Source organism: Megascapheus bottae, chromosome 17, assembly GCF_031878675.1.
Source record: "Megascapheus bottae isolate mThoBot1 chromosome 17, mThoBot2.hap1, whole genome shotgun sequence".
NCBI lineage: Eukaryota > Metazoa > Chordata > Mammalia > Rodentia > Geomyidae > Megascapheus > Megascapheus bottae.
The window spans coordinates 49,753,874-49,767,873 of record NC_143525.1 but is presented as its reverse complement, the minus strand read 5'-3'; the positions used below and the strand labels follow the sequence as shown (position 1 = coordinate 49,767,873).

The window sequence follows — 14,000 nt, the reverse complement described above, 5'->3', positions numbered from 1 at the left end:
ATCTAGCTCCCAAGGTCACACTTTGCATCTTAATTCCAAGTATATTAAAAGTGTGCATGCATGTGCGTGCATGTGTGTGCGTGTTCTGTGCCAAGCCAGCACTGGGAGCTGGAGATGTGGCAGTCCCTCCCCTACCCCCCCCCAGGGCGGGAGGGGGGGGAGCAGATGAGATCCTAGAGGTCTTTGAGGCCATACCTGCTAGATGGGGCCCACTTAACCAGGGAATGGAGGCCTCTGCTAGCCTTGCTCCAGTTTGAGCCCATAGCCCCAAGCATACATGGAGTCTTGACTTAATGAATCAATTACTTATCGCAAATGATTTTCCCCAAGAAGGCGGAAAAGGATGTTTGCAGCCATGTGCCTGGGGGCAGGTAGCCGGGCAGGGTACCTCCTGGCCCTTCTCTCCCTGGGCTCTTTGCTGGTTTGGAATCAAACATTTAGGGAACCAGCAGGGACCTTCTGCCTGAACCCCAGCCTCCCTGAAGCCCTGCCTGGTGTTTGGCAAGCTTGGTGGCCCATGTGGCGTGGCAGGTTGGCCCAGCGCTCTATCTTGAGGCTCTCACAACCATGTGGCAATGGGACTTCCGCTCCTTGTATCCATTGTGGAGTGTTCACTGACACTGTGGCAGCCAAGCTGCCTAACCTCTGTGGGCCTCCCTTTCACTTTCTGTGCAGTAGGCAAAAACCTATTCACATAATAGGACTGCTCTCAGAATTACATGCAGCAAAGACACCAGAGGAGAGGGTATCCACGTACACAATTTAATAAGTATTAGCCATTATGGGTGGGGGGGGTGCTGGTACTTGTACTGGGGCTTGAAGACCCCAGCCCAGCTCTTCTGCTGGCTCATTGGTGATGGAGTCTCACAGGCCTTTCTATCCACGATGGCCTCAAACTGGAATCCTCCAGGTCTCAGGATTACTGGTGTGAGCCACCAGCTCCTGGCTCCTGATTGGTTCATTGTGCTAATGCTCCAGGCGTTTCCTTACTCAAACCAGTGATCTACAGAGAACCAGTCTAAGCCTGTCCCGTGTAAAACCCTCCTTCGTCCCCCGTGGCCGCCACGCCTGCGCAGAGCGCTGTGCAGTTACTCCTTCCCGCCGAACCTTGTTACTCCCTTTGCTTTATAAATGATGACTCAGAGGCTCTGAGAGGCTTGGGAACCTTTCCCAGGGCACCCAGCTGAGTCTGGAGCTCTAGTCAGCGTGGCCTCGCCCGCCTCTGGCCCTGGTAAAGTAAGCAGAACGCCCTCCTTCCCTCTCTGCGGCGTCTCTGGAGGTCGGTGCCCTAGGCTGGCATATTCACCTGCATCTGGGCTGGCTTGGGATGTGTGTGTGCGGAACTCACCAGGGCGCCGGCCTCATGTGACCTGCCCTGTCAGTTCCCCCTCCAGCTCGGACGCCCACTTGAGGTTCCCAGACAGTAGCTGCCTCCTGCAGACCCCACGCTGGTTCGAGCTGCCGCAGGGCTGCGCCCTGGAGCCAATCTGCGGCGTGTTCCGTGTGGACCTGGGCCACATGCGCTCGCTGCGCCTCTTCTTCAGGTGAGGACCCTCGGCTGGCCACAGCCCAGAGGCCGGAGGCTGCTCCGCTGTGGCTGCCGGGGAAGACAGCAGCCGGGGAGTGGCCGGCATCTGGAACTGGGGGCGTGGCTCAGGTGGTCCAAAACCCATTGTGCAAGTATGAGGCCCCGAGTTCAAATCCCCAACATTGGAGAAAGACAGAAACTAGGGCCCCGCTTTGGGGAGGAAAGCAGAGCCGGGCACTGGCACCGCAGCTCCCTGCCATGGTGGGTACTGGCCAGCTCAGGGATGGACAAGCCCAGGCAGTTCCTTCACCAATCAGGGTGGCCCAGCCCAAGTCAGTCCCAAGGGGGATGCTGTGAGCAGAGCTGTGGACGTGTGGGTGTGGGCCCCATCAGTTTCAGTCTCTGACTCTGTGGTCACTGACCTTCTCGCCCCCGACGGCCCCCCAGTGATGACGCCTGCACCAGTGGCCAGTTGGTGGTTGCCAGCCGTGAGAGCCAGTACAAGATTTTCCATTTCCACCACGGTGGCCTGGACAAGCTCTGCGAGGTGTTTCAGCAGTGGAAATTCTGCACCGAGACGCACCTCAGAGACCAGGTAGCACGGCCGCACCGAGGCCCCCGAGGGACTTCACCGCAGACCACCGCCGGCCTCCCCTCACGTCCACCGCTGACTCCGCCACCCACCTGCAAGGCCCCCCAGTACCGTCTCAGCATCCCCATGGCCCTGAACTTGGGTCTGGGGCCTCCAGGCTGGCGGGCCCGTGGGGTGTGACCAGCGGCTGTGTCTGTGGGTATTGGCCTGGTGGCAGACGTCAGAGCTCTTTGGGTGTGAGACGTGTTCTCTCTGCACTTGAAGAAAAATCATGTTTTGACAAGGCATCCTGCCATATTTTGCTCAATTGACACACAAATGTAATAAGAGCTTTTTAATTATCTGTTTAAGATACTATAGGTGCTTATTAGAAATGGGGCTGACTTTAAAGCCCGGCCCTCCCCACACAGCCTCCTGCTGGCTCACCTTATTACAGTAGCCTGGCGTCTTCTCCCCCTACACTGAACAACCTTTGATTTTTGAATTAAATGTCAGCTGCAGTTGTGCCCTGCATTGGTGACTGCTCGCGGAGACAATCTGACAGGCTGGCTCCCCGCCCGCACAACAGCCATCCCTTTGTATGTGGCCAATCACATGTAATTTATTGTAGGCCTCCCAGCAGAGGGAAGTTGGGCCATAAGGAACATTAATTCCGTTTTTGTGGCTAGGGTCAGGGAAGGGGGGCTGGCTTGGCAGTGGGCTGGTTTGCAGCAGAGGAAAGCCCATTTTAGGATGAAGGTATTTTCCTTTTAATTGCATCTAATTACACTTGCCATTTAGAGGTTTTGGGGGGGGGTGCTGCACTCCCCCTTCCATGGGGCGGGGGGGGGGGCTTGCTTTTAAACCCTGGGAACAACCTCGGCGTGGCTTCGGGAGCCAGCCCAGTTTTCTTCCGGTCCAGCAGGTCTCTGATGAGAAGACATGCATGCTCTTCTCCATCCGAAGGCCGAAGCTGCCGTCCTCCGAGACCCACCCAGAGGAGAGCCTCTACCAGAGGCTGGACACCTCCGCCTGGCTCAGTCACCTGAACGAGCTGGGCCAGGTAGAGGAGGAGTACAAGCTGCGCAAGGTGAGGGGTTCACTTGGTGGTCCCCCTGGGGAGGGGCGGGCAAGCTGCCTCCAGCCCCTGCTCTCCCCAACCCCCCCCCCAATACACAGTCACCTCCTTGAGGCTTCCAGGGCTCCTCCGGGTCCCTGGCATGAAGTTCTCTGCATTTGTACAAGGAAGCAATCAAGGTTGTGGTGTTGAAAAGACAACCCAGAGTGGGACAAGCCCGTTTGGGATCCCGCGTCAGCCTGGCTGTGCCCAGGGTCTGCGGAATTGAAATAAATGCCGCCTTTCCAAACCGGGGATTAGGCAGTGACGGGAGAAGGACAGGTTAATCGAGCGCTGCCCCGGGGGGGCTTTGACATTGAAATGAGCCGGTTTGTGCCCTGTGTGGGAATGGGGACCCTGGCTTCCCCCTGGTAAACATGTGCAAATTGCTGGGGGGGCGCTGTGGGGGGGTAGTGCCACCACTCTGTAGCCACCCGAGCAATGGAGCACACGGCCTGGGAGTTCAGGGTTCTTTGAGGGGCCCTATTCTATCTCCCCCCAACTTCAACCATATCCTGCAGGCCATTTTCTTCGGTGGCGTGGATGTGTGCGTGCGGGGCCAGGTCTGGCCCTTTCTGCTGAGCTACTACAGCGCCCAGTCCACGGCCCAGGAGCGGGAGGCGCTGCGGGTGCAGAGGCGGAAGGAATACGGGGAGATCCAGCAGAAAAGGTGCCACCCCCCTCAAGCCCCCCAGGCTGTGGAGAAGGGCAGCCACGGGGCCCCTTGACCCATGGTTTCTTTTCAAAATGGCTCTCGGGGAACGTGAGTGGCGAGCACTGCACTGGGCCCTCGGCTCACAGATGAGGCCTGCCATATCCCTCTCCACCTCTTCGCCCCTCTGGGAGGCTGGCACTGGGCAGGAGCCTCGCCGCCCCCACCCTGTTCTGTCTGAGGGCTGGGCTTGTGTCCACAGCGCCTGCCCCAGGGTGTGGGGCCGAGGCCCCTGCCAGCCCTCGCCCACTCCCCGCCCCCCACCGCCTGCCCCAGGGCTGCTGCTGACCTCCGGCCCGTGCTCTGCCCCCAGACTCTCCATGCCTCCCCAGGAGCACCGAGCCTTCTGGCGCAACGTGCAGTTCACAGTGGACAAAGACGTGGTGCGCACGGATCGGAGCAACCAGTTCTTCCGCGGGGAGGGCAACCCCAACGTGGAGTGCATGAGGTACCCGAGGGCGGGGCCGGCACCCTCGCCTCCCTTCCCGCAGAGCTTCAGCGGGCTAGCCCTGAGCTTCTTGGGCTATCCTAGGGGAGCCACTCAGTCCTACCCGAGAGAGCCAGCTGAGCCCGTGCGGGGTGGGGCGCCCTCAGGGCCTGCTCTTGCTGGGCTCACACCCACAGTGGTGCCCCCGAGCTCCCAGTGGGTGGTCTTCCTGTAATCACCCACACAGAGCCAGAGGTGGCATCTTTGACATTGTGCTGCCAAATGACAAATAATTGCACAAAATTAACAGCCCATAAAAATGTCCCAACCAGCCTACCCCCTTGTCACAGGCAGCGGACCATTAAGGAAATGAGAGCCACATTCCTCACGCACGCACGGCGCCCGCTCCGGGCTCCGGGCCTGGTGAGCAGCTGGTTGCAGGCCATCGCCTTGTGCAAAGCGAGGGTCCGGTGGTCTTGATGCCAAGCCTGGGCTCTTGAGGTGCTCGTAGCTTCCAGGCCCGAGATGGAGGTGGGAGAAGGTCCCGGGTCTCCACCGGGCAGCCAGGGCAGAGAGGCCGCAGCTCACCTCTGCTTTCCTGGCCGCCTCGGCTCACAGGAGGATCCTGCTGAATTACGCTGTGTACAACCCGGCCATCGGCTACTCTCAGGGAATGTCAGACCTACTGGCGCCCATCCTGGCCGAGGTCCTGGACGAGTCGGACACCTTCTGGTGCTTTGTCGGCTTGATGCAGAACACGATCTTCGTCAGCTCTCCTCGGGATGAGGACATGGAGAGGCAGCTGGTGAGGCTCGGCTCTGTGCGTGTGCACGTAAGTGCGCGTGTGTAGGCTTGTAGCGTGTGTATGAGTATGAGCGTATGCGTGGACTGAGGGCTGGGCTCATGGTGTGCGTGCATGTATAAGGCATATGCCAGCTGTACCAGCTTGTGTCGGCTGCCGTGTCTGTGCATATGTGTGTGTGTATATATAGGCTCAGGGCTGTGTTCATGTGTGTGTGTTTGTGTAGACTTGCAGTGTGGGTGTGTACATGTGTGTGTAGGCTCAGGGCTGTGTGTACATGTGTGTGGTGTGTATGTGAAAGCTCACAGCTATGTGTATATGTGTGTGTAATATATAGCCTCAGGGCTGTATGTGTATAGGCTCAGGCTGTGTGTGTGTGTGTGTGTGTGTGTAAGTGTGTGTATGTGTGTGTGTGTATGTAGCCTCAGGGCTCTGTGTGTGTGTATATATATGTGTTTGTATATGTGTGTGTATATGTGTGTGTGTTTATATATGTGTGTATATGTGTGTGTGTGTAGCCTCAGGGCTCTGTGTGTGTATATGTGTGTGTGTGTATATATATGTGTGTGTGTGTGTGTGTGTGTGTGTGTGTGTATAGCCTCAGGGCTCTGTGGGGGGGGCTCAGGGCCGTGTGTGTGTGTGTGTGTGTGCATGTGTGTGTGCATGTGTGTGTGTGCGTGTGTGCATGTGTGTGTGTGCGTGTGTGTGTATAGCCTCAGGGCTCCGTGGGGGGGGCTCAGGGCCGTGTGTGTGTGTGTGTGTGTGTGCGTGTGTGTGTGTAGCCTCAGGGCTCTGTGGGGGGGCTCAGGGCTGTGTGTGTGTGTGTGCGTGCGTGTGCGTGTGTGTGTCTGTGTAGCCTCAGGGTTCTGTGGGGGGGGTTCAGGGCCGTGTGTGTGTGTGTGTGTGTGTGTGTGTGTGTGTAGCCTCAGGGCTCCGTGGGGGGGCTCAGGGCCGTGTGTGTGTGTGTGTGTGTGTGTGTGTGTGTGTGTGTGTGTAGCTTCAGGGCTCCGTGGGGGGGCTCAGGGCCGTGTGTATGTGTGTGCGTGTGTGTGTGTGTGTATAGCCTCAGGGCTCCGTGGGGGGGGCTCAGGGCCGTGTGTGTGTGTGTGTGTGTGTGTGTGTGTGTGTGTGTATAGCCTCAGGGCACCATGGGGGGGGCTCAGGGCCGTGTGTGTGCGTGTGTGTGTGTGTGTGTGTGCGTGTGTGTGTAGCCTCAGGGCTCTGTGGGGGGGGCTCAGGGCTGTGCGTGTGTGTATGTGTGTGTGTGTGTGTGCGTGTGTGTGTATAGCCTCAGGGCTCCGTGGGGGGGCTCAGGGCCGTGTGCACGCTCGCAGGCGTGTACACAGCAGGATGTGAAGGAGTACACACCACCTTTCCCTCTCACTGCTACGGTCTCTGGTGATGGATTGTTTTGCTATTGTGGGTCAGTGGACAGCAGAGCCCAGCATGGGCGTGGCTGACCAGACATGGGCATCTTAGCCCTGGGAAGGGCCAGCTAGCTGCCAACAGCCTGGGTCTGCTTGGCTCTGGGGCTGGAGGGCGGCGCCCCTCTGAGGGAGGCCCCATCCCACCGGGCCCACACTGCAAGAGCTAGGTTCTCTCCTGTGTCTGGACTGAAGGGTCAGGCACCTCCCACCCCCCACCCCTGAGCGGCAGGCCTCCCTGAGCGGAACAGCCGGCCAGGCTGCATGGCAGGGGAGGAATGGCCAAGGGGGCAGAGCAGCCACATGCAACCCAGGGACCGGTCAGAACCCTGCTCTGCTCCGTTGTCAGTGTGCGGTACTGTGTCCCTCCTCCCCGTGCCAGTGCTGGCTGAGAATGCCCTGCCCTGGTCGGGAAGAATGTGCCCTGGAGGCTGGCCCTGGGCTCTGGGCCCCAGGCACATGGGAGGATGGCGGGAGCCCAGCCCAAGCCTCACTGCACCCTCTGCACTCAGCTTGGGCCCCAGCTGAGACCAGATGCCCTGCTGGAGCAGCGTCAGAGCCGAAGGGAGTGTGAAGGAGCTCGTCCACTGGGGGGGGGGGCAGGGGGCGTGGACTCCACGGGCGGGGGCTGCTGTCAGCTGTCCTGGACTGCTGTGGGCCACAGAGTGACCTGTCAGGATCACTGGACTCCCGGGGTCCTGGCAAGTCCGGCAGAACAATGGGCTGCTTATGTAGGGAGGGGGTGCGTGGGCCCTGAGCCCCCGGCCGGGAGCCAAGTGCCTGCTCCCAGGCCCACACTCGTGTCCTGCACCACGTGCCCCCCCCGTGATGTCAGACTCCAGCTCCAGGACGCAGTTACAGGCTCTGACGCCGTTCTCTGGGCTGTGCCCCATTCCCCCGGCAGCTGGAGGCCCCGTGGCCGGTGACTCATCAGCTGTGACATTGATTCTGCAGCAGCTCTGGTGAGGTCAGCCCAGCTGGCTGCCCGAGAGCCTCGTCCGCTCAGCCTCTCGCCCTCTCATCCCCCGATGACCTTGCTCCATCTTCTCATGCCATAGGAGGCTCCCACTTTCTCCTCCCTGCTCTGGGTTGGTGCTGAGGGGAGGTGGGAGCAGAGGCCCCAGGCCGGGGACCCAGAGGTGACCCTGCTCACCCTGCCAGGAGAGGTGGGCGTCAGGAACATCCCAAGTGGTGGCTGGAGCTGGGGCGGCTTCTGCAGTCATCAGTCTTCTGGCCACTCAGGCCAGCAGCCTCCATCCAGGTGCCGGAACTCCAGACACGGGGCAGGCACGGGCGTCCTGTGTGAGCTTTTCAAGATTAGCGCTGGCCTGAGGAGTGGCCTCCCTGGCCAGGTGGACAGGCCTGCCCTGGGCTAGCCTGACTGTACAGCCCCCCAGCTGTGCCTGTGGGTAGACAGGCCTGCCCCAGGCCGGACTGTCCGTGTACCTGAGGACGGCCAGTGGACAGGCCTGCCCAGCCTGGCCTGAGGGTCGCCTCGGCGTCTCTGCCCCCGCCCAGACTGGCCTGCCTGAGGGTCCCCTCGGCGTCTCTGCCCCCCAGCTGTACCTGTGGGTGGACAGGCCTGCCCTGGGCTGGCCTGAGGGTCCCCTCGGCATCTCTGCCCCCCCCCCCGCGGGCTGGCCTGAGGGTCCCCTCGGCGTCTCTGCCCCCCCCCAGCTGTACCTGCCTGAGGGTCCCCTCGGCGTCTCTGCCCCCCAGCTGTACCTGTGGGTGGACAGGCCTGCCCTGGGCTGGCCTGAGGGTCCCCTCGGCGTCTCTGCCCCCCCCAGCTGTACCTGCCTGAGGGTCCCCTCGGCGTCTCTGCCCCCCCCCCCAGCTGTACCTGCGGGAGCTGCTGCGGCTGAGCCAGCTGCGCTTCTACCAGCACCTGGCCTCCCTGGGCGAGGACGGCCTCCAGATGCTCTTCTGCCACCGCTGGCTGCTGCTGTGCTTCAAGCGGGAGTTCCCCGAGCCCGAGGCGCTTCGGATCTGGGAGGCCTGCTGGGCCCACTACCAGGTGAGCCAGCCCGTGCCACTCTTGCCCTGCGGGGGGGGGAGGGCGGCTTCCTGGGCCCCCCTCCCTCCTCACCCCCACAGGCCACCCACAGCCTGAGCCCCCGGGGGCTGGTTTCAGACCTCGCCTCCCAGGTACTAAAACGGAGGCAGGTAACCCAGGGCCGCCTGGTACCACCTCTGGGGCTGGCACTGAGGCGGGGACTGGTAATTTGAGGGGGTAGGTCATCTCCTGGAATTAGCTAGTCTTTTTTTTTTTTTTTGCTTTGCTTTTTGCCAATCCTTTCCTTTTTGCCAAGGGCCTCGGGCCCTTGGCATTGTCCTTGAGCCTTCTCAAGGCTAGAACTCTACCACTTGGGCCACAACTGCAGTGCTGGCTTTTTTGGGGGTATGTCGTACCAAGAAATTGAACCCAGGGCTTTGTGCGTGTTAGGCAAGCACTCTACCACTAGGCCATGCTCCCAGGAATTGGCCCGTCTTTGAAACCATCTCATAACCGGTCATTGGTGGCTCACGCCGGTCATCCCAGCTACTCAGGAGGCTGTGAGCTGAGAATTGTGGTTCAAAGCAGCCCTTGCAGGAAGATCCGTGGGACTTCTCCAGAAACTGCCAAACGGCAGAAGTGGAGCAGTGGCTCAAGTAGTAGAGCACTAAACTTGAGCAAAAAAGCTCAGGGTCAGCACCCAAGCCCTGAGTTCAAGCCCAGAACCAGCACCAAAAAGCAAAAGAAACACAAAGAGCTGTACGCTGGCCCCACCTAGGTGGGACGCATCTGTAACCCCGCGAGGTGGTGGGAGGTGGAAGTAAGGGCCTTTCAGTTTGAAAATACTTGAGACTATTTGAAAAATAACTAAAGTAAAAAAAGACTAAAGGACCTGAGTTCAACTCCCAGTATGGCCTCATCCTGGGGGCCTCCCACCCTGAGTGGAATGGTAGGGAGCTTCCATCAAGGATGGGGGGGCGGTGCCAGGATCGCTGTGGGCCGCCCACAATGAGATTCTGCACTAGTACAGGGACACACAGCTCAGAAGGCCTGAAATGCTAGATCTGACACACGCTCACACGTGCAAAATATACACATCCAACCACACTGCCACATACACTCACGCGTGTAAAATTACACATAACCACACTCTTACTCACATGCAAATAGACAACCACACATGCAAATACACTTCACTCACCTCCACACATGCTCTCTCACACACACACACACACACACGGCCTCTACCTGCCGCAGCACTGGTGTGGTGCTCTGAGCGTGTCTGGCTGGTGGGTCTCTATGTGGCAGTGTCCTGTGTTTAATGAAATCCAAGCACCACCCTGCCTTTCATTTTGTCCCAGGTTCAGGCTCAGGCTACTCGCAGCCATCCCCTGGCCTGGGTGTGGGAGGGGGGGTCACCCCACACGAAGCCTCTGCATGGCCTCTGAGAGGTTAGGAGGCCGCACCCCTTTCCCTCCGCTTGCCCTGGGTCTTGCTGGAGCTGAGGCTCAAGGTCAGGTCCTTGTGTGGTGCGTCTCACCCGCATTCCTCAGATACTGGGCGTCACTTCCTGCAGAGGGAACAGACCATTCTAGAAGTGTTCGGGAGGAAGAGTCTCGCCGCCCACAGCCTCTGCCTGACCTGTCGGGGGCCGTCCTATTGGGCCTGGAGACTAAACATGGTTTTCCTGGCGCTCCTGTCCTTCCTCCACCTTCCCGAGCAGTGCTCCGGGGCGTCCAGGCAGGAGGGGAGACCAGACGGGTGGCCACGGCCAGGCCAGGCCTGAGTGGCTCCCTGCTGCCCCAGCAGTCCCCCGGGGGGCCCTAATGAAGGCCTGGGCTTCCACAGGCCTTTGAGGGAGCCGGGCGTGCAGAGGCTCGGGCAGCCCCCACACGGGGCCCCGCGCTGCAGACTCCGGGCTCTGGGGCTGGCACTGGGGACGCCCAGAGGCCGAGGGCAGACTGCCCAGTGCTGGGAGGCCAGGGGCTCTTTGGCCGCTATGTGGCGAGTCTCTCTGTTGTCTGACTGGGGCCCCCGGCTTTGGAGGGGCCCATTGGTTACCCTTAGCCCAGAGCCCACCAGGGAGTCCAGCAGCCCCCTGGATCTGCACCAGACTTGGCAGCTCTGGTCCCCTTTGTAGTGGAGATGGGGTGGGAGGGGCAGCACCCGGGGGGGGGGGGGGGGGCGGTGAGGCCTCTCTCTTGGCCCAGCCTGAGCTAGTCCTGCCCCCCTCCCGCTCCCCCCCCCCGCTCCCCCGCCCCGCTCCCCCCGCTCCCCCGCCCCGCTCCCCCCCCGCTCCCCCCCGCCCCCCGCCCCTGCAGACGGACTACTTCCACCTGTTCATCTGCGTGGCGATCGTGGCGGTCTATGGGGATGACGTCATCGAGCAGCAGCTGGCTACTGACCAGATGCTCCTGCACTTCGGGAACCTGGCCATGCACATGAACGGGGAGCTGGTGCTCAGGAAGGTGAGCGAGGCCCCCGCCCACCGCGGGGGCCCACCCTCCCCCCAGTCCTCAGGGCACCCCTTCCCTGGGTCAGAGTTCACAGATTTCTGGGCTGGCCCCCACCTGGAGCACCTGGCGCGTAGCCCAGAACTGGGGAAGACGGAAGAAGTGGTGAAGCCTGGGAGGGTGGCTGCAGGAGGGCGACCTTGGGCTCCTCCTTCTCCTCCCCCTCCTCCTCCTCCCACTCCTCCTCCTCCTCCCCCTCTCCCTCCCCCTCTTCCTACTCCCCCTCTTCCTCCTCCTCCTCCCCCTCTTCCTCTTCCTCCTCCTCCCCCTCCTCCTCCTCCCCCTCCTCCTCCTCCCCCTCTTCCTCCTCCCCCTCTTCCTCCTCCTTCTCCTCCCCCTCCTCCTCCTCCTCCTGCCCTTGCAGGAAGTACTGTTGGGGAGAGCTCAGTGGTCTGTAGGCAGGGGGTCCTCTGGTGACCCCAAAGCTGGGGTCCAAGGGGTCCTGCAAAAGGGCAGGCTGGGTGCCCTAGCTGGCCTGAGGGGTGAGCGCGGCCTCTTGGGCTCTGCTCACCCCTGGAGTTGACTGGGAGCCTCGGCTCTGGGGCCCCCAGGGCGCGGGGGGGCTGGTGTTGATGAGGGACAGTCTCGCCGGCCCAGCCCAGCCCCGCTCCCAGGCTGGCCTCCCTCAGCCCAGCCTCTCCCTGCAGGCCAGGAGTTTGCTGTACCAGTTCCGCCTCCTGCCCAGGATCCCCTGCAGCCTGCATGACCTCTGCAAGCTGTGCAGCACAGGCATGTGGGACAGCGGGTACATGCCTGCCGTGGAGTGTGCCGGCCACCACCCTGGCTCCGAGAGTTGCCCCTACACGGGGACGGTGGACATGCCCTCTCCCAGGCCCCCAAGAGAGGGCAAGAAGGGCCTAAGGACGCCCCTGGAGGGCTTCAGCTTCCGCAGATAGGTGGGGCTCCCCAGAGGTCTTTGGCTTGGGGAGGGCGGGAGGGGAGGGATGGTGGACACGAAGGGGTACCTCCGTGTGACAAGAAGAGTTGGAAGGGACTTCCACTGGAGTTAGTGGCCGAGAAAAGAGCGCGCTCTTCAGCTGCCCGTGGCCCCTGGGCCAGGCTGAGGGCTCCCCTGTGGCCACGGCCACTGCAGCTCCCAGGGCCTGGGCTTTCAACGTGCCGAGCAGCACCAGCGCCTGGGGACGTGAGGACCGGGTTCCCCCAGGCCTGGAGGCATTCCTGCACACCCCAGCCACTGCACGCAGCCCCGCCTCCCCCAGCTGCAAGACTGCTGTGGAGATGGCTGCCCAGAACAAAACAAAACAGAGCCCCTGGCCTTGGGGCTTCTCACCGGGGCTGGCCACGGTGGGAGGGAGATGCCCGCAGAGCCAGAGCCGCTGGCAGGTGGGTGAGGGTGGGCACACCCCCTCAGGACACAGCCTCTGTGGATCCGAGCCCTTGTGTGCCCCCCTCAGGAACAGCAGCCGGCGGGGGTGGAAGGGTCAGGCTGGGCCTGTGCACACATGCCAGCTCCTAGAAGAGGATCTTCGTCCAGGGAGCAGGCCGCGTTACCCCTTCAGCCAAGACAAAGGCACCTGACCGCCTGGGCATTTCGCAGTCTCTCTGCTGGGTGTGGACCTCTGTCCTGGTCTCAGAGGCCTGGGGCACTTGGGGCTCTGCTTCTTAGGGAGGAAGGTTACCCTAGCACCCCAACTCCAGAAGCCTGGGTCGCGGTTGCCTCTAGGGCACAGGGTCTACCCTCAGCACTCTTGGCCAGCCGTAAAGCCACAGCTCAGGCTGGGGAGAGTTGGGAACCTGGATCCCTCTGTGAAGCCAGCCAGGGGCCGAGGGCTCATGGCTGTGGTCACAGAAGGTGGCACTGCAGGACAGTGCCATTTTTAATGGGGCGGGGGCAGGGGAGGTGTCCATAGGAAATTGCTCCTTGCTCAGCTTCTCTTTTCTCCCTAAGCCCATTCCTCTGGGCAGCCACTTTGAAGCGCCTGGGTCCTTGAGTTCAGGAACCTTTGGGGAGACCTTCCTGGAGGCTATTCATGTCTCAGGGTGCTAACTTATAGTGAGGCGGTTGAAGTCTTGGCATGAATTTATCTGATTTGCTTCTGAGAAAGGATTGTTCTCAGGATTGGCTTCTGGTCATCCAGGGCAATGCCTGTCTTTTACCTCTGGAAGCCTGGCACAGCTGGACCCACCGCCCATTGCCGGAGCAGATGTCTGGACCAGTAGTCCAGGCTGGCTGTGTCGGGCATGGGATGGGCTCTCCTCCAGCCACTGAACACAGCTCCAGGGGAGTTCGCCAATGCATGGGGGAGCCGGTACCTGTCCACCCCTCCTCCAGGCCAGACCTGTGGAGGCAGCAAAAATGGAAAAGCCGACACCAGCAGGGGGCTTTGCAAGCCCTGCTGGGCGTCCTGTCTGCTGCCTTCCTGGTGGGCAAGGCAGGCCATGAGGCTGGACGCTGTGTCCAGGTGTCCTCCGCTGACCCTCTGCACAGCTGTGGGAAGAAGTTGGGGCTGGGCTGTGCCCCCGTCTGCCTGGCACCACCCGAATGCAGCTTGCTGTCCTGGCACTTCCCGCACCTGTGGCCAGCCAGAGCTCAGCAGCCCGCCCTGGGGTGCAGGGCTGCCGGGGTGGGGGGCCTGCTCCTCGCATGGCTCTCTTCATCTGGATGCAATTAGAGGAAACCAGCCAGAAACCCTGTGGCAGCTGTTACCCCAGGATTATTCTCAGCCAGCAAAAGGCATTAGGGTGATAATTCAGCCATTAGGCTTCAGCCGGCCCACCGCCAGGACGTGCGAGCAGGGTTAATCAGTATGGTCCATCCTCCGCCACGCTGCTTATTTAACCCATTTTTTAAAATGACACTTAATGTTATTGGCTGGTGTGCGTGCATGCGCATACTTCAAGTTGATGCCCGGTCTGGCCCGCCACGGGCGCTGTGTGCGTGTTGTGCAG

At 61.2% G+C, this 14,000-nt stretch overlaps 1 protein-coding gene across 2 annotated transcripts in view; it reads left to right on the top strand.

Annotated features, from left to right (window-relative positions):
• Positions 1-13,203, top strand: part of Tbc1d16 (TBC1 domain family member 16) — a 42,118-nt gene extending 28,915 nt beyond the window's left edge. The window contains exons 3-11 of one of the 2 annotated variants that reach the window (XM_090351328.1): positions 1,383-1,544; positions 1,976-2,123; positions 3,025-3,189; positions 3,738-3,886; positions 4,242-4,376; positions 4,974-5,160; positions 8,419-8,598; positions 10,899-11,045; positions 11,738-13,203. In XM_090351328.1, the coding sequence (XP_090207454.1) occupies positions 1,383-1,544; positions 1,976-2,123; positions 3,025-3,189; positions 3,738-3,886; positions 4,242-4,376; positions 4,974-5,160; positions 8,419-8,598; positions 10,899-11,045; positions 11,738-11,986 (1,522 nt within the window). In that variant the 3' untranslated portion in view covers positions 11,987-13,203. Of the gene's footprint in view, positions 1-1,382; positions 1,545-1,975; positions 2,124-3,021; positions 3,190-3,737; positions 3,887-4,241; positions 4,377-4,973; positions 5,161-8,418; positions 8,599-10,898; positions 11,046-11,737 lie in introns of both variants that reach the window. The other variant, XM_090351327.1, reaches the window with a different exon arrangement.
• Positions 13,204-14,000: the final 797 nt, after the last annotated feature.